General features: G+C 40.2%; 1 protein-coding gene across 1 annotated transcript in view; it reads left to right on the top strand.

The window, feature by feature from the left end:
- The first annotated feature begins 2,445 nt into the window (after positions 1 to 2,445).
- LOC104067321 (cytosolic phospholipase A2 epsilon) overlaps positions 2,446 to 22,963 on the top strand; it is a 28,901-nt gene continuing 8,383 nt past the window's right edge. Inside the window, exons 1-15 of the mRNA XM_054067136.1 lie at positions 2,446 to 2,605; positions 4,174 to 4,246; positions 12,082 to 12,218; positions 12,612 to 12,743; positions 13,978 to 14,018; positions 14,949 to 14,991; positions 15,563 to 15,626; positions 16,993 to 17,153; positions 17,344 to 17,436; positions 18,090 to 18,127; positions 18,784 to 18,940; positions 19,429 to 19,565; positions 20,050 to 20,272; positions 21,467 to 21,581; positions 22,190 to 22,327. Of these exons, the coding sequence (XP_053923111.1) occupies positions 2,579 to 2,605; positions 4,174 to 4,246; positions 12,082 to 12,218; positions 12,612 to 12,743; positions 13,978 to 14,018; positions 14,949 to 14,991; positions 15,563 to 15,626; positions 16,993 to 17,153; positions 17,344 to 17,436; positions 18,090 to 18,127; positions 18,784 to 18,940; positions 19,429 to 19,565; positions 20,050 to 20,272; positions 21,467 to 21,581; positions 22,190 to 22,327 (1,579 nt within the window). The 5' untranslated portion in view covers positions 2,446 to 2,578. The remainder of the gene's footprint in view (positions 2,606 to 4,173; positions 4,247 to 12,081; positions 12,219 to 12,611; positions 12,744 to 13,977; positions 14,019 to 14,948; positions 14,992 to 15,562; positions 15,627 to 16,992; positions 17,154 to 17,343; positions 17,437 to 18,089; positions 18,128 to 18,783; positions 18,941 to 19,428; positions 19,566 to 20,049; positions 20,273 to 21,466; positions 21,582 to 22,189; positions 22,328 to 22,963) is intronic.

The following is a 22,963-nucleotide window of genomic DNA, read 5'->3' as shown; positions in this document are numbered from 1 at the left end:
GCTAATTACTGCATAGCTGTGCTGCATCTGAAGTCACCATTGGGTTATCTCTATGTTGTGTCCTCCTGGCTGATATGAAACCTCCCTTTCCATCTATGAGGGGGTTCCTGCTATTCTCAGATCAGTCTGGACCACTTCCCTTCAGCTTCCCCAATATTTCAACATACTCTGTTTGAAACCAATGTGATTTTTAAAAAAAAATGTATTTTAGAATCATAGAATCATAGAATAGTTTGCATTGGGCGGGACCTCAAAGATCATCCAGTTCCACCCTGCCTGCTGTGGACAGGAACATCTTTAGCTAGATCAGGCTGTACAAAGCCTTGTCCAACCTGGTCTTAAACACTTTCAGGGGTGGGGAATCTACAGCTTCTCCAAGTAAACTGTTCCAGTGCATCACCACCCTTACAGTAAAGAATTTTTTCCTTATATCTAATCTAAATCTACTTTATTTCAGGTTAAAGCCGTTACCCCTTGTCGTATCACTGCACACCCTGTAAAAAGTCCCTCTCCAGCTTTCTTGTAGGCACTGGAAGGGTGCTATGAGGTCTCCCCAGAGCCTTCTGTTTTCCAGGCTGAACAAGACCAACTCTCAACTTGTCTTCATAGGACAGGTCTTCCATCCCTGTGATCATCTTCATGGTCCTCCTGTGGATCTGCTCCAACAGGTCCACACTTTTCTGTGATGAGGGCTCCAGAGCTGGACACAGTACTCCAATATCATGAGAGTGGATTAGTGGGTAGAATCACCTCCCTTGACCTGCTGGCCATACTCCTTTTGATGCTGCCCAGGATACAGTTGGCCTTCTGGGCTATGAGTGTACATTGCTGGCTCATGTGCAGCTTTTCATCCATCAGTACACTCAAGTTGTTCTTGGCAGGGCTACTCTCAACCTCTTCATCCCCCAGAGTGTATGGATTCCAGAGACTGCTCCTATCTTGGTGCAGGACCTTGCACTTGGCCTTGTTGAACCTCATGAGTTTTGCATGGGGCCACCTCTCAAGCCTGTCAAAATCCCTGTGGATGTCATCCTGTCCCTCAGTGTCAGCTTGGTGTCATTGGCAGACCTGCTGAGAGTGCCCTTAAGTCCAGCTGTCCATGTCTGCAACAAAGATATTAAACTGTGCCAGTCCCAATAGTAACCTCAGATGAATGCGTGTAACTGGTCTTCACTTGAACATCGAGCTGTTGACTGCAATTCTTTTGAGTGTGACCATCCCACCAATTCCTTATCATTTCCAGATGATTTATAAAAACATAGAGTAGGCTTAGAACTGAGCTATTTGCAGTCTTTTTAGGAATATTTCCCTCTGAGAGTACCTTCCTTTGACTACTGCTTTCTATGAACTGTTAGTTATCCATCCTTAATATGTTGAACATCTGGATGACATTTGTTACACCTTATTCCTATGTACTAGTGTTTTCAAAAGCTGAATGTTTTACAACATTCATATTTTATCTTGTCCATAAAATTGTCTTTATCAATCTGATCTTAGCTTTTTGCAAAGTAGAGGAGATTATTTTGAGTTTGATTTTTCTGTTAAATTTGATAATAGAAAGGATGATTTTTTTTTAAAAAAAAATCTCATTTTACCTCTTGAGTATTCACTTCTTGTACTTCCTCACTGAGACTGGGACTATCTCACATGATGCTAGCAGTGTCTGTACAGTGAAGGCTTATAAATGTGAGGGCATAAAGAATAGGTGAGGATATAAAGAAAAATTAACACTTATTTCACACTCCCAAATATATCCTCTTTGAGGTTGTTCACTGAAGCGCCTTAATTCAGATGCACGAAGGAAAAGAATCTGAGGAAGTGAGTGAGCTATCAATGCTTTGCCTTTACAATGCAAACTCCTACAGTTTCACCATGTCACTGGGGAATTGTTTCATGCAGTATTTGTCCTGCTTGGCTGAAAGACAGCTTACTGCCTGAGCTGAGCAAAATGAAAGGTGAAATGGGGATAAAAAATTCTTTTGAATGTGTCTTTATGTAAAACCCTACCTATTCCCTATTAGCAATAAAAAGCTACAAAAATGCCTTTTTCATGCACAATGGCTCATTGAGCTGTCCTGGGCCAAAGAAGTCCTGGTTGCCCACTTCTAGGTAGCCAGATAGACCTTAGCTGATGCCAGCCACCTCCACAGCGGAAGGTGCAGTCTGACAGCCCTCCAGTGCACAAAAGCACTGTGAGCGGCTTCAAGAAGTCATGGGGAAGCTTACAAGTATAAAGCACTTGCTCAATGGCCATAACTGTGAAGAGAATATTCCTTTCAGGTCTCGATGACCCTTTAACTGCAGCTGGAAAGACCATTCCTCAGCATTGCAGGAGTGTGGGTGTCAGCGCCTCGCTGCAGGTGTGCAGCACACGCTCACCTCCTGAGCAGCGAGGAGGAGGAGGAGTTGGGGATTGCTTAAGTGGTAGTGGCAGGGTGAGGCAGCGTTGAGTCAGGCACTAACATACCTGCCTCCCTGCTCCTGGCAGCTTAAAGCACAAGAATCTGCTTGGCCAAGACTCTCCTGTATCCATCTCCTGTCAAGTTTCACACCTGACTTGGATACAGAAAGGACCACCATGGGACTATTCTACAGTAAGAGCCAGGTAAGAAAAGGAAAGAGGAGGCTCTGCGATAAGCTCTCAGGTGGCCCCTTGACAGCACAGGGGACCTGCTGTAGGTGGTGGTGTTCCACCTTGTAGATCTTCAGCTCTGGGACTTGTTCTTTAGCACCAAGACTGAGACCAAAGAGGGGCTTCTGCATGGGTTTTGTGCCTCCTTTCTGTTTTGGCCTTCAGGAATACAAGGACTTTAATGCTGCAGTAATTTAACTATTTTGAAAATCCCTAATTAAAAAAGGAAAAAAAAGAGATATCTTTTTGTACATTGCTGTTGTCATTTGCTTCCCTCCAACTGGGTCAGGCAAAACAACCCACTGAGTAAAAATAAGGAGGTATCATGAATGTCAATGAGTGCATGGGGAAAGCCAGGAAGCTAGTATTATGTGAGGTGTTAAATACAGCTCTCTTAAAAACTGGGAGTTTTGGGGCATGAAGGAATGAACAGTGACACATTGTTATATACTGATCTGTGTATTTGTTGCAGTGATATTCCCTGCTCTACAGGTAATGTGCATGAACTGTCTCTTATATGTGTTTGTTGAATCACTGCATAGTTTTGTTTCTTCTTTCTTGCTTCCATTGGTTGTTGGGGATTTTTTTTTTTGTTTGTGGCTTTAAGGGTATTTTGAGGTTTTTTGGTTGGCTTTGGGTTGGATTTTTTTGTCATTTGGAGCATTAAAAGTGTATTTTTTCCTCCTTTCATTCCTTTAAAAAAGACAGTTATCTAGGGAACAAACTATCTCATCTTCAGCCCCCATACTTCCGATTAAGTAGCATGTTTGTCTGATCCTTCCTTAGAATGAGAGAGGATGACAAAATCAAACCTGTTTCCTGGCAGGTTTGTTAAATGTATTTTGATAACCACTTATGTTGTGGTGGTTTCCCTAGATTTCCATGGATATTGTCCTGTGACCCTTCCTTAGAGGAAGATTAGATGAAGTAAATTATTCAGAGAGAAATAGAATTGTTTCTTTCACTCCCAATTCTAAGAAATTTGAGGTAGGTCAAAGGGAAGATCCTTTTGGGGCCCCTATTGAGGCAGTGCTGCTCTACTTTAAAGATAACAATGGAGTTATATGGCTATAAACCAGTTGATGAGCAGCATTTTTACACCATGATATTGTTACTAATTCTTGCCCTGCTGGATTGTCTACTGTTTGTTGTGAACTATAGGAGATATACATGACGTCCTTTGAATTCAGACAGACCAAGATGTGTGTCAGCTCTGTTAATAACACACCAAGGTTCACTATCTCATATTTCTCTGTGACTGGGTTGTAAGAATCAGATATCTCAAGTTGAGGGTTACCACAGGTTTACTCAGAATGGAAAATGGAGGACATCAGAGGTTTGGTCAGTAAGTGAATGTACATTTTGGGTCTGTGACCACACCTGGCTGCAGACCTTCTGGGAAGAAGGAAAATACTATGCACTGAAAGGACCTCAGTTTCACATGATTGGTATTGAAACAATTAATTCAATGTGGTCTCTGACTGTGCTTCTGTTCTTTCTCTCTTCTTGCTTGACCCACACGTTTGTATGATGTTCAACAGACAGAACCCTCTCCGTGCAACTTGCTCACCGTAAAAATCATACAAATGAAAAATGCCAGGAAAGCAGACTTGTGTGAGTATCTATTATATACACCCCTGGAGCACCCACATGCTTGTAAAACTGCTCAGAATATGACCAACTGCCACAAACACCACAGAGTATTTATAAAATTAAAAAGAGACAGAGAAGAAGTGTGACTGCAGTTCGCTGAAGAATAGTTAGAAGGTACTATTTTTTCTTCGATCTTTGCTGAGGCAACACTGTCCAGCCATCAGAAGATGTTTGCACAGAATACATAAGATATTTCACATTTGAATCTGCAAAGAAAGTTTTTTCGGTTCACTTGGAAGGCTGCAATAGGAAGTTTAGATGACACACGGTTCCTTCTTATAATATCTACATTGTGAATCCCTGGGCATATCACAAAACAGTTTGTGTGAGGTCAGGACTGGACATTTTACATCTCTCATAGACTGTCAAATTGGATTCAGCCATAGGAACAGCTATGTTTCAAAGCTCAGTTGAGGGCTTATCCTGTCAGCTTTTTCTGTTCTTAATTATCTTTACAAAATCCGCAGGAATTATAGTTGCATAAAAGTATATTTATGCTTCTAAGTATCTGAACCGCAAAGCACTAGAAAAAAAGGTGTAAATGACAATCACCTCCAATCTGATGAGGTGACAGACTGTCTTGCATTTATTCATTTATATAAATAAGAAGGTCTGAATTAAGAAAGTTTCTGTAGGAACCAGACCAAGCTAAATTTATTCAGTTAAAATTATGCAAGACAAGACATTTGTTCGGGCCTTTCCAAAGTGATCCTACTATAGTTTCTCTAGACACCAAGGTATATGAAGAAGAGTTTCTCACGCCAATTTTAACAAAGGGAATTAAGATACTTTCTTGTTGCTGAATGCACGAGGAAGAGACTACATGAACCTTCCCACTAGACTACTTCTGAAGTACAGAAAGGAGATTTGAAACTCAGTTATAGGCTGGAGAGAAATCCCTTGCTACAGCTAAAATCTATTTGAGGGTACAAATGTGAACTCTGAACTGAAAGACAGTTGTGGAAATCTACAGCCCTCGTGTATCTCCCCACATAATCATGTTTTATTTAACCTTCTGCAGGATAATAACCTTACCAAACTTCCTCTCCACCTCTTTCTCATCCAATGCTTTTGATTTTGAAACTGTTTGTATTCTGAAGGCAGTTTCCTAGCTTTCAATGCTGTCCTTCCCAATATTATACTGTTTCTGGAGCAAGAGACAGGTACTGAAATACTCTGGCGCCTCTGCTTTCCAGTCCAAGGCTCATCTCACCAGCCCATAAAGCTGCTTAAAAGGAGCAGTTTGAATGGCAGAGGTGCTTTTGGAGTGTGGCACAGGGTCTGTAGCATCAGTAAAGCCACAGCAGGGGCTTTCCAGGCTGAGACTATTCCACCTTACATTGTGAAGCATATACTGAATGTTTCCTGCAAACCAGAGCAACAGAGAGTCACCACCAACAGTTATCATCTCTTTGAAATGATAGTATCTGTCAAAATATTGATGGGAAAAAAATTCTGCAAAAAACCTCGAAACCAATACTTGCAACAGGTTAATGCTTTGCTTGTTGGGTACTTCCATTATGCAGGAAAAGAAAATCATACCAGTCATGGCACTGCCTTGCTTATGAAAATCATACCAGTCGTGGCACTGCCTTGCTTATATTTAGTTTTTGCATTTGCTTTTGATTGACCAGTGCTTAATTCCAGTAACATTTGATATTGATGAGTGTAAATTTTGTCAGTTGCATTTATCAGAAGCAACTGCTTTTAAACTTTCTCAGGACATAGTTTTTTATACATTTGGACTTCTAGAAGTCACATATTTCAGTGACACGCTCTTTATCACATAAAATAAACCTATATTTCAAGTGTTGTAAAAAATTAATATAACTTCTGGATAAACTGACAATATAAAAATAATGCAAATTATATGTTGGTAACTGTGTCTTTCACTGAGAAGCAGCAAAATGGGATGCTTATGGTAAAAAACATACTGCGTATAGCAAATATTTCTGATTTTGTGTTAAAGTAGTGGAATATTATTGAGTTGTTTTGGACATCTTTACGTTTCTCTAGAAATTAGCTTGGTACAGTCTTAGGAATAACAGAAGAATGCAGGCATCCACTACCAGTAATGCAGACTTCTTTACAGCACCATTTTCCTAGCACTGATTTTGTTTTTTTTTTCTCATACTTACTTTTCCCAGCTCTGTTTTTATCACTTTCCTTTTCCTGCAAATTTTTCTAGGTAGAATAAATTGGCAAGTATTTCCTATTTCTCAGTCATCTTATAGATGTTTAACTTCTTAAATCAGCTCAACAACTATGTCTATTCTTTTGTTTCCAAAGTGAATCCCATTTTGCTATTTTCTCCTCTTACCATCCATTCTTGCACAAGGTTTCTGTAGAATTTTTTGATCACTTTGTTTAATATTTATCTAGGTCGTTTAATATTCATCTAGAAGGTCTCCCAACCTGGTGCCACAGGTTAACTTCATTATTGGTCTATTTGAAACATTTTCTGGGTAATGGAGATTGAAAAATTAATCAATAATGACAGACTCTCAAAACCTTACTATTTTTTCCTACAGAACAGATAATACAAAACTTTTAACTTTTAATTTAAATTGTTTCATTCTGCTTTTTAAACCTTGAATCTTTTTAATGCACCCTTCTGCTATTCCATCTTATTTTCCTACTGATTCATCAGTGTAGAAATTATAACACTAATTTCCATTTATATATTGATGCACAAATGATACCACTGATACCATCTGTGAATTTAATGCTTTGTTTGTGTTTTCCACATTCTCTCTTCCCACTGAGCACACCCACACCCCCAGCACTGGGGCTCTTGATATTCCTGGACCTGTTAACACCTGCCACTTCCCAGATTGGGTATGTGTCCCATCTGCATCCTGACTCTCTCATAGGTTGACTCTTGGATGTGCACCAACCTAACCCACCCTTTAAAACAGAGATTTCTGTGCAGAAAATTTTGAATGTCAAGCTCAGCCTGTCACAGTCCTGGGATACATCGTAGCTCCAGAACAAATAGAAGGACATACCTTTTCACAGCATGTGCTCCAGTCTGGGAACTCTTTGTAGGAGGAGATCATAAACGCCAAAAGGTTAAGTGGAATCAAGGAAAAAATCTGAATATGTTTTTAGAAGAAAAATCCAGTGGAGGTTAGGAAGTCTCTGAATGTTGAATTGTGAGAGCTGAGGGAGCATTATATGAGTCTTTCCGTCTTCTATTGCTCCTTAGACACCAACCACTAAATACGGGGCATGTTCTTCTCTGGCACTGATGCCCACCTGCAACAAAACCAAAATTTCTTCCCCAAAAAGGACAAAGTGGCTAAAGAACAGGATGCTGGATTAAAACAAAATAATTAAGTGGAATTAGCAAATGGAAAGGGTAAAAATAAGCAACTGGAAGGAAACATTGAGCTTGATTTTCAAGCCATCATCTCCTGCTTCCTGAAGTTATCTAAGAGTCCCCAGTGGACACTGCCTGTGGGCCCTAGGCTGAATGGACCTTGACTAGTACAAAGTCAAAATTCTTCAGCATTTTCTCAGTTAGAAGATGGTATGTTTTGAAGTTCTTATGGCAAAACCCAATTTTATTATGAGGACTGTTATTTTTAGAAACTTCCAAGTTTAGGACTTTTCTATATAAGGCTCTTATTATTTTGGATACAAGATTTTATAAAATTATGAAGTAAGTTTTACATTTTTTATCAAACAACATATTTTACGGCATTGCAGTAGCAGTTCTGCCACATGTAAGATCAATTCACAGAAAGGCCCTTGAGATCCTGAAATGAAATATAACCAGTGAAATACATTATTGTTTGAGGAACTATGGTCCAATGTGATACTGCAGGAACACACAGACTTCCTCCACTGTTTGGTTCTTGCAGTGTTATTGTTTCACTGTTATTTACCACTTGCTTCACCATTTAAGCAGTTGCAATTATGTACCCATAGCCTATTGTTGTAGGTGCTCCTTGAAATGTCATTACAAAATAAGAGGATGTGGACTGATAAAGCTCAACAAGGGAGAAAACAGAGAAAAAAAACCCAAGGTTATTTGGTAAGAGTTCAGCGAAGGGATGTTTTAAAGAGGGATGTAAATGAGAATAATGATACTATTTTAGGGATACTTACAGGGTGCTCCACCCAACGTGAAGGGCAAGGTCAGAGAAAGTGTGAAAGGTTTTTATTGAAGTTTAGTTATTAGGAGATAAATGTCAAACGCTGCCTGGAGGCAGGAACTGATCTCCCAGGACTGAATGAATTCTGAGAGTTTGACTGTGAAGGGCCTTTAGAACAGAGATGTTTGTTTCCCCAGAAGTAACTCACATACCTATTAAAAAAAAAAAAAAAAATCCAATTATCTAAAGTTATCTAATATTCTGCACTCCAGAAAACAATGATGCCTATGTATCCACCCACCTCCAGCCAGAGATTTGCTTAGATCACAATGTGGGAGGAGGAAGAAAAACATTTTTCTCAGCTAGTGTTGGTATTTAATGATATTTGTATTTCATGACATAGACAAGTCCAAGTGTGGGGAGACATGATCACGATCAAGGAGATTAACTGGGCAAACAGTGTTTGAGACCACATTTTTGGTTCAGATACTTTCAGCACAATAGGAAAAATTGCACATTAACAGTCATGAAAAAAAAATCACCTAGAAGTAGCCTCAATGTGAGCACTTAAAGGCAGTCAAAGAGGAAAAGGGTGTCCAGGTTTCTACCCAGGATACAGGTAGGCTGGAGGTTGTGTCTGTTACCATCAAAAAAGGAGGTAGAGCTAAAAGTCAAAATTTTTGGTTTAGCCCTGTTTGAATATGAGCTGTCTGTGAGACAGCCAAGACTTTATCTTGAGCCAGGACAGGTGGTGTTCTGCTGTTTGCGATGTAGCATGGGGCTATGGTGCTGTTTTAGCATGCATCATGTTGCTGTAATGCATTCTAATGGTAAAGCACAATTAAGATCCAGTCCTGCTACTCTCCTGGAAGATAATTAGAAACTTAGTGTAATAACTGGATGAAGAGACCACGCTTTCATAAGCACCTACTGCCACACCTGCTTTTGGCAGGATATTGCCCCACAGTGATACCATGGCTGCCACCCCAAGCACATCTGACGGCTGCTCACGTGTCATGGTCGAGTGAGGGACACAACAAGGTGCTGCTGTGAAGCTCTACTCTGTGTATCATGTGTGAGTGTAATCACTGTAGTTAGGTGGTGGTTAGGCTTACATACCAGGGTAATGAGGAGTTGTTTGCATGTGGCTTGTTAGTGGGAGCTTTGTATGTATATATAGAAAGGTACTTGATATAAGGCAATGGGATAGTGTGTTGTAACCAGCTGCCTTGGGCACAGGAGACACTGTGTAGTGCCAGTTCTCACATCTGCCAGTATGTAGAGCTGATTGGGGAGAATGTGGGTCTGAGGTATCCGAGATGAGTAAAAAAGGTTTCTCAAAGTTTTACATAGCTCTCTCATAACACTTGGAAAATACTTCATGAACAAGAGGTTTCACTCTGAAGTACAAAAGGTGTCACCAAACACATTTTGCAGATAGGAAGAGGAAAGAATCCTTTTTTAGTGACTGTGTCAGAAGTCCCTCAGAGAAAGAGAGAGATCTAAATGAGAAGCTGGGGCTCTGCTGTCTGACAAGCAGTTATTTCTTCAAGGCATAAGATACAGCGCAGCAGCAGACCGTGATCATTTACAGAAAAAGAAAATTGGAGACTTTTAAAATAATACATTGTTCTTCAGAGCAGACATAGTCAGAGCATGCATTGCTATTTGGGAAATATTGATAAAACAAAATTTGAAGCTTACAGACTTACGGATGCAGATTCTTCTGATTCTTCTCTTAGTGGAGACAAGAGCTTACAGCATTCTCTGCTAATCCAGTCTGGAATTTGCAAGAGCCACAGAAAGATTTTTCATATGCACATTTACTGTATGCATAGGGAAGCCCTGGAGCTATTGGAATACTAGAAGCTCACGTGAGTTCTATGTGTTTTGAATATTTTTTTAGAATTTATTTATCTTCATATATACCACAACTATCTTCATTAGTAAAAAATACTCTTCTTTCATTCAGATTTACTCAAACAAAGGTGACTTAAGTCTCAGGGAAGTCAAGGGGAAAAAAAAAGCTGTTTTTGTTAATTCTTCAGTTACACGTGGAATGCAATAAAGGGCCAAATCAATTATTCTGTGTTTCCCAAAGTCAAGCCTACCAGTAAAACTAAGTGAGAAAAGACTTAAGTCTAAGGAGCTATGCAGTGGCAGAATGCTTGAGTAGGTGGCATTACAAATAGAGGAAATATAATGCTAGTGATGACATTGGCATTTATGGGTAATATTCCTCCACGTTATCTTTGGTGCTTCTGGAGGCTGTAATCCCTAAAAGATCATGTTCTATAGGTTGACCATCCCTGGCTTTTAAGTGAACAAGTTAACAGAACAACTCTCACCTATGATGGAACTCAGGTGGGAAGCCAAACTTTATAAGTGGCCTCTTCAGCTGGGAAAGGGAAATAGAAACACTAAAACTGACTTCCCTACATCTGGAAACATTAAAATTCATAGGTGAACTTTATGACCTGAACACGCCTCTAGTCGAAACAGCAAAGCAATGCAATCCTGTGCAAAGAAGCAACGTCACCTTGCTCTGTGATGGGAAGCACAGACAAGCTTTCACCTGCACATCAAATGTTGCAAATACTTTTACCACTCTGACTAAGGCATGGGGATGCAGGTGAAAACAATGATATTAAGTGATATTTTTAATACAGATTTATCAGCGAAAGCTCAGCCTCAGGACAGCTGCTTCTCAAAGCAGAGATTATACTATCAAATCATTCAACATTTCAATGTTTTTCTTACATGTGTTCATTTTAATCCACTTCACAGAGACTTAAATGCAATTTATCTCCACAGATCATTGATATTTTTTAGTTGAAAATTTCTTTTGTATTTTCTTTCTTGAAAATCTCTGTTGTTGAGCTGTGTGTGTGTGTGTGTGTGTGTGTTCCCTTTTATAACTTTCCAAAAGGGAAGAAAGGAGACTGAGATCAAGTGCCTTGGCTGAAGATCTGCCTTTTGTGACAGCAAAGGGGTTTCATGGGAACTTTCAGTGTAATGAACTTCTGCCTCCACCACACTGACAGCCAGACATGCTAGAGAAAAGAAAGGATGGTCCAGAAATCAGACAAGACAGAACCTGCTGCCAGAGCTACCCCAGAAATACTAAGGCATGTCCATGTCTACCTGTGGAAGCCCAGTATTTAGGAACAGGGGTATGTCCACCCTGCAGCCCCTGTCACATGTGCTAATGTTGTCTGCTTCATGTTCCTGGCAGGCACCTGAACCACCCTGGTGTCCAGCCCTGTCAGGCTCTCAGGTGTGTGTGCCCCTGTACTTACTGATAGCCTTTCGGCATTAAAACCTCTGAAGTCTGGTATAAAAAGGCAGTTTGGCTATGTTTCTCTTTGAAAAGAAATGCAATGTAATTGCATATTTTGAATGGACTAGATGACTTGTAAAGGTCCCTTCCAGCACAAAGTATTCTGTAATTCTATTCTATGAATGTTTATTGTTTTTCCAGCAATTAAAAGAAGTTGTTCCCAAGAAGAGAAAACCACCAGGCTTCCACAAGAGTAAAGCAAGCTGGTTGTCTAGCACAGGTTTGATGGTACCTTAGCTGCATTCTGCATATTGTCCTGTCTAAGGAGCTTAAAAATTCATACAGTGCAACACTTCATGAGGTACTAGATGGTTTTTATCAGTTCATTGCTTTCAGGCTTTCCCTCTCTTCAACAGTCACCCAGTCCGATTGCTATGTGAGCCTGAGTTTGCCAACAGCTTCAGTGCAGCATTTCCGCACCAAGACAGTCCAGAACAATAAGAACCCGACATGGAATGAAACCTTCCACTTCACGATTCAGAGCCAGGTTAAGGTAGGAGCACAGCTACCCTTGACAGGTGTATTCTTACCAGATACCAAACCTACCATATAGCCCTTCCACTGTGTGGGACTTCCTGAGTTCCCCTAAGAAGTATTCACACTCTCTTACTGTAGATATTCAACTTTCAATGATTGGATAAGATGGTATCTGCCTTTGTAGTCAATAAAATCTGCAGAGAGCAACTGCAAAATTTCTATTTTTCAACTCCTGAACTTCTTTTCCAAATTCCTTCAGCTAAAATGAAATATTTCTAGCATGTTATATTTGTTAACTCTTATAAAATATTTATTTTATACAATAAATACAAGATATATATATATATATATGTGCAAGATACACAAGAAATAACACCCCCCCCCTTTTTTTTCTTTTATTTAATCCCAGAACATTCTGGAACTGAAAGTTTGTGATGAGGACAACACAACTGAAGATGACCATCTCCTTACTGTTTTCTTTGATGTCTCCAAAATCCAGCTTGGAGAAAACATTCGTCTGTGTTTCCAGCTGAATCCACAGGTATGGATAAAATTCAAAGACAAAGCTAAAGGGATGTGATTGAGTGAGAATGTAGTTATCTCAGCTTTCCTCTCATGTGCCGCATATACAAACTTTCTTACTGCCTATTTAGCTACCTGAGTATGTCCATCTGTTTCAGAGGTTGATGTCCAGTAATTACAGCAAATTTTTGGTGCTACTTCTACAGGCAGAGTTGCCCAATGTTATTGGACTTCTTTGCCGGTTGTTGTCCTTAATGTCAAAATATCAAGAGTTTACCCCCACAGTTTTGGGTGTCCTTTTACACATGGAGCTGGTCATTCTGAGCTGTGCCTTATGTTATGCTAATATAAAAGTAGCGTTTTGCAATCATAAACCACAAACCGAATGAGACGTTCATCTTATTTGAGAATGAACATAACACTTGCATAGCTGAACTATTCAAAAAAAGGGAATTTTTCAGCAGGTCTTGATTTCATATCAAACTTTATACTCAAGTTTTAAGGGCAATGTTCAGGCCTAGAAGTACTTAACTTGAACGAGTGCTGAGTTGATAGCTGTTTTGGAAAGGCTGGCTCTTTATGCTGTATTTTCCTTAGCGCTCACGCTAGGAGGGCAACAAGATAATGAGAGTCACACCAAAACCTGCAAAGAAGGAAGGACATCTCAGAGGGAGGCCATTGCAAAAGAAAGACAAAGTCTGAGCATACAATGAGTCTAAATGTGCAGACTCCAACAAACCAAAGTACATCCTACAGAACAGCCGGGGCTTTGTATGCTCAAGTGTGCCATCCTGTTAATGTGCCACCAAGCCCATCTGCACACGCTGTGGGTGAGGGCTTAGAGAGGGGCAGAATGATTTGGATGCACCAGAAAAACCCAGCCTCGCCCATGCAGAGGATCAGTGGGGAACGTGAGAGCTTGCAGATGGGGAAGGGGAATTGTAATAGGCCTGTGAAACAGTGAGGTGTGAATGGGTGACTGCAGAAAGGAGGAGCAATCACCAAGAGGCCCTGCATTACGTATTACATTTGTCCTGCAAGTTCTAAACTAGGAATCTTCTAAAATAATGGATATGATGTTAGAAGTATATGAAACTAGGATTGTAACGGATATAAATTAAGAAAATTACATTTGTTGAATGTGCAGTAATAAAAGGTGGGCATAGAATTCCCTGAAAAGCACAGATTCCTGTAGGTTATCTCTCTTCACAGGATGATCAACCTGCAGTGATTACCTTCATTATCTTTTTCAGGGAAAAGAGGAGCTGGAGGTTGAATTCACAATGGAAAGCAGGTGCGTAAGATCAAATAGGTGACTGACAGAAATGTAAGAGACAAGATGTCACAAAACATTACAAGTTTACACTTGCAGCTCCCTATCACTGTTGTAATCTGAATAAAACAGTGGGGAACTTCAGGTGTTTAGGAAGTACTTGTGTAGGACATTTAATGGAGAAGGAGAGCATGATCGTGCATGATGTGTATGCATCTACAATGGATATCTAGACACATGGAGAAGTTAACACAGACACTGACAGGAGCATAGAGATGTCCCTGATGGCTGCTGCTCACCAGCTGCAAGGAGCATTGTGCACAGAAGGAAATTTTAAGTTTTAAACTCCTCCTGCTTCTCACTGTGGGATCACAGGCATTTGCTTTGTCATGGGAATGTGGGAAAATGACACCTGGAACTTGTTTCAGCTGGGGGAATAGGTTAAAAATTTATCTTTACTATATGTCTATGCTGACTTTAACAGTTAATGGAGAGAATGGGCATGTAAATCAGTTCTAGTGCTGCTGTTGATTTTTAAGCTAAAGGGTAGTATTTTTTCCTTCTTGGTTATGGTGCTTTGGATGAACTTACCAGTTTTTCAACTCTGATTGCACAGGTTTGAACGGAGCACTGTGTGACAATAACATAATTATGCCGGTCCTGTGTAAATTTGCTGCAGTGTGTCAGAAAATGATCTTGTTTGATACAGTGAGGAGCTCCTCTGTTCAGGAGATCTCGATAAACAGAGGTTTAAAGTTAAGAATCAAGACTATGAGAGGCAAATTGGACTGGAAGTCAGCTAGAATTGCTTATGTTGTATGCCCATGCTGCCTGTCCAAAGACAGACTTTTAATTAAAAGATAATGAAATAATGATTAAAGAAGAGTGTAAGAAAATAAGAAAAAAGTAAATGCTGGTTATGAATTGATGATTTTCCACTTTGTCTTTTAGTCCGGATCCTCCTGAAAACATTGTTACTAATGGAGTTTTAGTGGTAATTTTTATTTCATAATCCTTTCCCTGTTCTATAGCAATGCTTATTGCAAATCTAATACTAAAAGTACAGAGCAGTTGCTCCATATGGTGGCACGAAGGCATCACCCAAGAGGTAGGCTAAAGTTGATGTTGGCTTTCCCACGCTGTCCCCAGCAGTGATTCATGCTGGGAGAGGTTGCAGCTGTGAAATCGGTGAGCTGCCGCTAGTGCTAGCCTCTGCTCAAACCCAGCCAGGCTCAGACAGCATCCCTGTGTCTGCCTCAGGAGGGCTGAGCTTAGCACCCTGTCTGGGGAGCCTTCTCCTGCAAGTGATCCTCCTCCAGGACCTTGCAGGGCTGCTCCTCCAGACAGAGCAACCAGTTCCCCTCTCTTCCCTCGTCTCTACACGACTTGTTGTTTCCCATGTGGAAGCCCAATGCCACCTCCCTAGACCTGCAGGGTCTGGCACCATCTCTGCCCCAAGCTGCTTGCCCCAAGACCCTGTGTCCTGTATGTGCATGAGGGACGGGCAAGACAGAGCTTTGCTGATTGTGGATGCTTTTTTCTCTTTCCCTGGTTGTGTCTTACAGTCCCGTGAAGTTTCCTGTTTGGACGTGCAGGTGAATGGTGGGAGGCTGAGGAAGGACAGCACAGGTGAGGCTTTTGCTGACCTACAGAACAAACCTGGTTGCCACTTCACGGCAGAAGTAATTGCTGTTTTGCATTGGAATACCCTAGTTTACAGCTATTTAAGATGCAAGACAAAATCTCTCTGATGTCAGAGGCCTCTGGAGGGGGCTGTAGTTGGTAAAAAACATACAGATCATTACATGTGGTGTGATGAGCAGTGATGAGCACGTGGCCTGGTTTCTCCACAAAATATTTCCATACTATTGTCAGATTCTTAGAATTTTCCAAAGTATTTGTGTAGCGAATTGAATCTTTTGAGCCTTAAACTGGAGGTAATCCCTGTTGTTTCTGGGTTCAGAGACAAAGAAAATGGGCAACATGAGGACTGGGCCATTTTATCAATATTACTTTTTAAAATTTCTTTAGATGTAACAATACAAATCATGCCACTAGATGAAAGACAAAACATGCAATGTATTACTGAAGACATGTTGCACATTTTAATCAATGCATCACTACATGTCAAGTCCGTGCTTGTGGACCTGTCTTTTCTACGTGGTTTTTACAGCATCTCACTCTGACATCTCCTGATGGCCTCAATCCAGCAAACTGCCTAAGCATGTGGATGATCCAGTTGAGCTCAGTTGTCACAGTGAAGATATTTAGTAGATGTTGCTGAAAATGCTTGAGTGGGATAATACTTTTGGAGGTTGATTATTATCCACCTTTGAGTGTGTGGATTTACAGAGTATAATTCACCTTGAACCTGGGCTGATATCACTCTATTTAAAGAATCTTTTACAGTTACTTGAAGAGTCATAGCTGGGACTTATTATATGAAGGTCAAAACTCACCAGACTTAATTTTTCTAAGTGTAAGAAATTATTTCAAAAGAAATAGTACAGTAAAAGGAAGCATGACAGAGGGACTGAGATTGTACTGGTTCCAAAGAGAGCTGTGCTCTTCTATGAAAAACATGTTTCTCCCAAAAGTCAGACATTTTCAAAATACCTTATTATTATACCAGAGTAATATTTTAGTAACTCATGCTGTCTTATAGCTGTGGTACTTTGAAAATTTCAGACTTTCAGGAGACAGCACTTTTTTTTGCCCCAAAACCGCAATCAGCTGTGAATGATTTTATAATGAATAAAGCGGTAGCCTCAGCAATCACAGTACGCACAGAAGTGCAGTGGTTACTAGGTGGCGCGTTATGTGTACAAGCTCCAAAGCTGAAACACAAAGTTTCAGATAAGTGTGTCTGTGTTTATCTTATAATATGGGTATCAAAAATTAAGTTATTACTTAAGAAAAACTTATATTGCATTACTGTGCCAACAAATTATCCACATTTTTTAAAGAACTTAATTTTGAAACTCCTTTGCTTCAGAGAGGAAGTTTGCGTTAACTGTAGATGGGTCATATGAAGGAACCCAGATTCACACGCTGAGCTCCTGCCTCTGCCCAACCTCCTCAGCCAGGTTCCACTACATCAAGTATAATCAGTCAGTGCTCACCGTGGCACTACCCCGGCGGAGGACACTCAGCAGGGTATGTGGTTGCTGCCAATGTATAGCTGGCTCTTAGCTGTGTATTTGTTTGTGGGTCTCTGAGTTTGGGGGCATAGGAAATTGCTTTTATGTCTTTTTTTCTCACTTTCATACAAAAGTTTTCATACACAAAGTTTTCATACAAAAAGTTCATACAAAAGTCTTTATTATTTTTTACCCCTTTTTTCCAGTCTATATCAAGTCAAAATGAAAGGGATATGAATGAGTCTGTGACCATACCTCTGAACTCGCTTCCTATACAAGAGAAAATAACAATAGCAGAGGTGAGATCAAGTCTTCCTTAACAAAAACTGGCCCAATACACATTCAGTTTGGTGGGTGATGAGAGTCTGACAGGATTCAGTTCCCATAAGATACGATGCGTGCTACAGTGTAAGATGTGAATGACAGTCACTCTGTAACCATGCGATATTTTTTTTTTCTTTCATTCTGCATGTGGTTCCAGGCATGCCATTCAACTCTGTTCTGAGTTTAAGTTAATTTCCTCAGGACATATCTAGTATGTTCATCAACTTAGTGTATGAGTTAACAGTAATGGATATGATAATTTAAGCTTATATTTGCAGAGAGGAATATCTGAAGCCAAAGATGAAATGGAGAACATCAATACACCTGTGGTTCAGATACCCAGCTTTCAGTGTCCTTCCCAGAAAATCAAGGTTCAACTAGGTGCTCAGTTATGAAAAGCTGAGGAGCCCCAAGCCTACCTGGCTTGGGTAAGTGGCCCGCTTCCATTCAGTTCAGGCTGTAGTTGAGCTCATTACAACTCTCATAACCCAGACCATTGCTGGTGAGATTCTGCAGCTGCATTGCTCACTGCAAAGACAGTGAAACTCAGTCCATAGATAGAGTGGGGGAGGAAGGCGCAGGATTAATGACCTGAACATGCTTACACTGTTTGTATTGCAATTTTCAGGACAGGACAATTGACTTGTACACAAAGGCAAAAGAATGGTAAGTGAGTCTCCAGCAAGACCTGATCCTGTAATAGGGAGAGTTTGCCCCTATGCAAAGCTCATTTGAAATCAGCTGGGGTCCATGCAGGCTCAGTTTTAAGTGGTAGGTTTCAGTTGCAGGCCTTTGTTTGCCAGATTGTCCTTTTTCAGTGGCAGAGAATTAAATTATGAGTCCCTTTCCATCCAAGTTTCCAAGCTGCTAGTGCAGCTCAGTAAGTAGATCTCAACTTCTGTGCATTATTATGACCACAGATGGAGAGAGCAGCTTCACAAATAAATTGTATTTCTGTATTATACAAACAAAATAATACCGAGGCATGGTAGCCGTTTCCCGAATCAACTCCAATGCCTGTTGAAAGCAGTTATTTGGTTATAGGCACATATGGAAGGCACTACTGAAACTTGAAAAATGAATTATAAGAGGAAACAAAACCAGAAGTGTGTGGTACGAACCTCATTGTCATACCAGGATAGTATGTCACGTTCTGCTCTGCCTTCCCATTTGCATTCTTGTTGGCAGCTACAGCAATTAGCAGAGGTCTGTCTCATTTACTATTATATACTGTCCACAAACTGGGCTGTAAACACGCACAAGCATAGCTGGAGTTGCCCATGGCAAATAATAATAGAATAATATTTGTACCCTGGTCTCAGGACTCAGGGTCTGTTTTTCAGGCCAAGAAACCTAGACGCACGGTTGGGCTTTGACCTGTGCAGTGATGAACAGGATTTTCTGAGAAACCGGAAGAGAGTGGTTGCTGCTGCATTGAAGGAAGTTCTTCATCTGGAGGAAGACCTGCAAGAGCATGAGGTAACCAGCAAAGACACTGGTGGGGGATTTTTTTCTCTCTTCTTTCCCTCAAGCCTGGAAATGAGGAATTATTCCTCCCTTCTGTTCAGATGAGGAGCAAGGAACTCTGTCAGCATTTCATTCTTCAGGGTGCTTTTTGCAGCTAAGGTGATTTCATCTGGGGAGTTCAACAGTTTGTCTGGATAAGCAAAGTCTGTTTCTACTTGGCTTTCAAGTGAATAATTTGAAAGAACTTCAAGCCAATGAGTTTGGTCTGTGTTTCTTAAAAATCCTTCCCGAAGTGTCAAAATCTTCTGGTATACCTCACAGGGATGTCCAGCAACTTGTATTACTTACAACTGATAAAGCAATGTTTCTTTATCTCTAATATACACATTTTATTTTACTGTTTTCAGGATCTTGCTTTTGCCTGTCTGTCTTCTTTTGATATATATGCCTAGGTGCCCCTGTTCCACCTATGTTTTCTGCCCTTTTTTTGTGTTGAACAGGTGCCTATAGTTGCTGTGACCACAGCAGGGTGTGGGATAAGAGCACTCACTGCCATGTATGGAAGCATTTTGGGTCTTCAAAAATTGCGTGTTCTGGACTGTATTTCATACATCAGTGGCTCATCTGGCACAACATGGTGAGAAGTCATTTTGAGACTGTTGTTTGGATCTCGTTGTGTTAAGCAAAACCCATGCTTTGTCTCGGTGAGTTTAAGAGGGACTGTTGAATTATTGACCTATGAATGCCAGGGTCACCCAGGAAAGGCCTATTATGTATCATACATTTGAAGTCACTTAAGTAACCTACCCATAACCAAAAGAGGAAACTAATGGAAGTGCAAAAACCCTTACCCCTATTCAAAATGATCCTTTATGGTTGTTTACTGTTGGACTGGAACAGCATAGAGAGTTGGTGTAGTTGCTTGCTTTGGATCTCAGATCAAGTGACAGTGACTGATTGTCTTTAGACTCAAACTTCTGTTCAAAGTAAGCTAGAAGGAGTGGGGTGATCTAAAGCTAAAACAATAAGAAGTGCCCGAAGCTCTGCAAAACACTTTCTCTGAGTTTCTAAAGCACCTCCTCAATTTCTTTTCCACTTCCCATCATCTTTCCTGCCTGCAGGACCATGACAAAACTGTATGAGGATGCTGATTGGTCACGTAAAGATCTTGGAGAAATAATTATTGAAGCACGTAAGCAAGCAGCCAAGTGCAAGATGGATGCTTTTTGCTTGAGAAGCCTGAGGAATTATTACAGAGAGCTGAGCCAAAGGACGCAAGCAGGCCATAAGACATCTTTTATTGATCTTTGGGGGCTCATGATAGAATCCATGTTAAATGATGGGGTAATGTCTATACATCTTTCTTCTCATAAAGTTGGTTACTTGATCTTTATGACCACTACAAGAAATTAAAACCATAGGAAAGAGGCACCTGGCCCATAACACGGTACTTGGTATGTAGGCAGCACACCACCTATTTACATTAATAACCTAAAGAAACAGTGTATAGAATCATATGTCTACACTGGAGCCTAAACTGTGATTGAATGTAAAACAAAATGGTCAGACTGGTTCTAAAGTTATGAGTTTAAAACTGATGAACTGTGTAGCTGTCCAAGATTTTTTTGGCATTCTTGTGTATTTTTATGGACTCATGCTTTTGTGTCTCTCCTGCTGCAATATTTACACAAGCTGCAGTCATAACTTGAATGTATTGCAGATGTACCCTATATGTAGTTACTGCATTTTGTGATTTAGTGATGTGTAAGTATATAGATGTAGAGCTCCTGAGACATCTAGGCTACAGAAACAGTGATTTTGCAGGTGCCTTTCAGCTACCTTGGATTTGATCTCTCAGGACCTCCTGCTTCTAATTTTGTTGTAGTGACATAAGCAAAACTTTCCACATGAACTAGCAGAATGATGACGGCTGAAGAAAAATATATTTTATGTTAAAATCCTGTAAATATGTTTTATATCTCTGTTAGGTGAAGCATGTGAAGTGAAACATCCCATTTCATACCATGTTTCATGTCGTATTTCTGGCCTCAATGGTACATAGCAAAATTTCCTAGAATTTCATTTGGCTAAAGTACACTCCAAATCTCCATTTAATGCGTAGGTAAACTGTTTAGTTTTAGGCAGCTCAAAGATTTTTCTTCTGTGGATATTAATATTCAACATGGTTTTCAATAAAATTCCTGGCTAGAAGAGTCATTAACATGCTGCCTTGAAGAACTCTTATATTTAATAGATTTAATATATAATAGTAGCTGAATTACCCAGATCTGTCCTAAGTTAGAATAGCATGGGACGGAACTCATCACTGTTATTGTATACTGAATGTAGAACAAGTCTTGTTATCTTAACAACTATTACTCCTGTTCCTACAATTTTCTTATATTCTGTTATTCAAGCACATGGAATTAAATTTAGGAGGAAATTCAGCAAAATTATATCCCATATTCAGATGTTACAAGTTGATATCTTTAAAGAACTGATTATCAGCTAAACTTTTGGATTTTTTTCCAAATCCAGAAGTGCCACCACAGACTATCTGATCAACGTCGAGCAGTGAATCAGGGCCAGAACCCACTGCCCATCTACCTTGCCCTTAATGTCAAGGACAAAGTTACCACCAAAGATTTTAGAGGTAATTTTTCAATTCTGGAAAAAAAACCTATGTTTTCACCTGTGGAGATACAGCATGGGAATACTGTAAATAATGATGAATTGTTTTAAATTCTCACTCCAAGCCAGGAGAAGTCCGTTTGGAGGAAGAGTAACTGGGCAGACACAGGATAGACAGCAACAGTTTAGTATTTTGTAAGACTTCCTGGCATCTAAGTGTGCATGTTCAGACACTAACTTCAGACTAATAACACAATTTACATCTATGACACTCTCTCAGAAATGCTATATATTCTTAAAGTGATTCATTGGACCTTTAAGATTGCTTAATGTATGTTTTTCATGGCTGCATAAAAGCAATAGAAGTCAGTACACATTCTGTGAGAAAACCCCACTAGCTAGGCGAAAAGGAAGAAGAATTTAAATTTTCCCTTAGCCTGTATATTGTACTTTCACAAACCTGTAGACAGTGTGGTAGTTGCTTCAGTGGCAACTGTTAATGGGGTTTGGTCAAGGCAAGTGCGAAGTCATCTTACCTGTGAGGGCTGACATCTGAAAGGATTATTCCCTGTCTGGCCACTTGCTTGTTTTTGGTAACTAAACTAACGCTGTTGGTGTATGTGTTGGCAGAATGGGTGGAGTTCACACCATACGAAGTGGGCTTCCTGAAGTATGGTGCCTTCATTCGTGCGGAGGATTTTGGCAGCGAATTCTTCATGGGTCGTCTGATGAAGAAGCTCCCCGAGTCCCGGATCTGTTTCATGCAAGGTGACTCATCAGCCAGGGGAAGTGAGAATATTTCAGTACAAACACTAATGATTCTGGAAATTGGTCCCCAGAAAGCTGCTGCTCTGCATGTGGCAGCAGTGGTACTGGGTCAGTCAGCTGGAATTCAGCATGTCTCCTGAGACTCACTCAACTGCCCATGCTAGTAAAGGTGGTTTTATCATTTGGAGTAAGATAAAATGAAACAAAAATGTCAAATAAGTTGTTATGGACCTTTGTGAGTGCTTTTGAAATATCACCGTTCCCCGTAGCTTGGAAAACATTTTGAAAGTTGGAATTCCATGAGACTGTGGAAGCTGAAGGAAAAGTTGAGAAGAAACAAACAGGGCAAGAAAGAAGGGAATTAAGGGAGCAGCTAGCTGAAATAACTTCTTTAACACAGAAAAAAAAGGAAATGAAAATTGGAAAATGAGAATGTAAAATTTCTTGAAAAGAAACTCTAGATACAATGTGGCAGAAGGTAAAATAATTTGAAAATTCTTTTGAAATAAATTGCCTTCTGAGGCAACTCTACCACTGAAACGGATGTCTAGAGAAGAGCTACAGAAGGAGCAGAAGAGGGTAGTTTTTAAAAGAACTTCTTTGTGTTTACCTCTGCACTACTTATTAAACCTTTCC

The sequence above is a fragment of the Cuculus canorus genome, chromosome 5 (genome assembly GCF_017976375.1).
Source record: "Cuculus canorus isolate bCucCan1 chromosome 5, bCucCan1.pri, whole genome shotgun sequence".
Classification (NCBI taxonomy): Eukaryota; Metazoa; Chordata; class Aves; order Cuculiformes; family Cuculidae; genus Cuculus; species Cuculus canorus.
The sequence above is the reverse complement of the archived record's forward strand: the minus strand, read 5'-3'. Positions and strand labels throughout refer to the sequence as shown.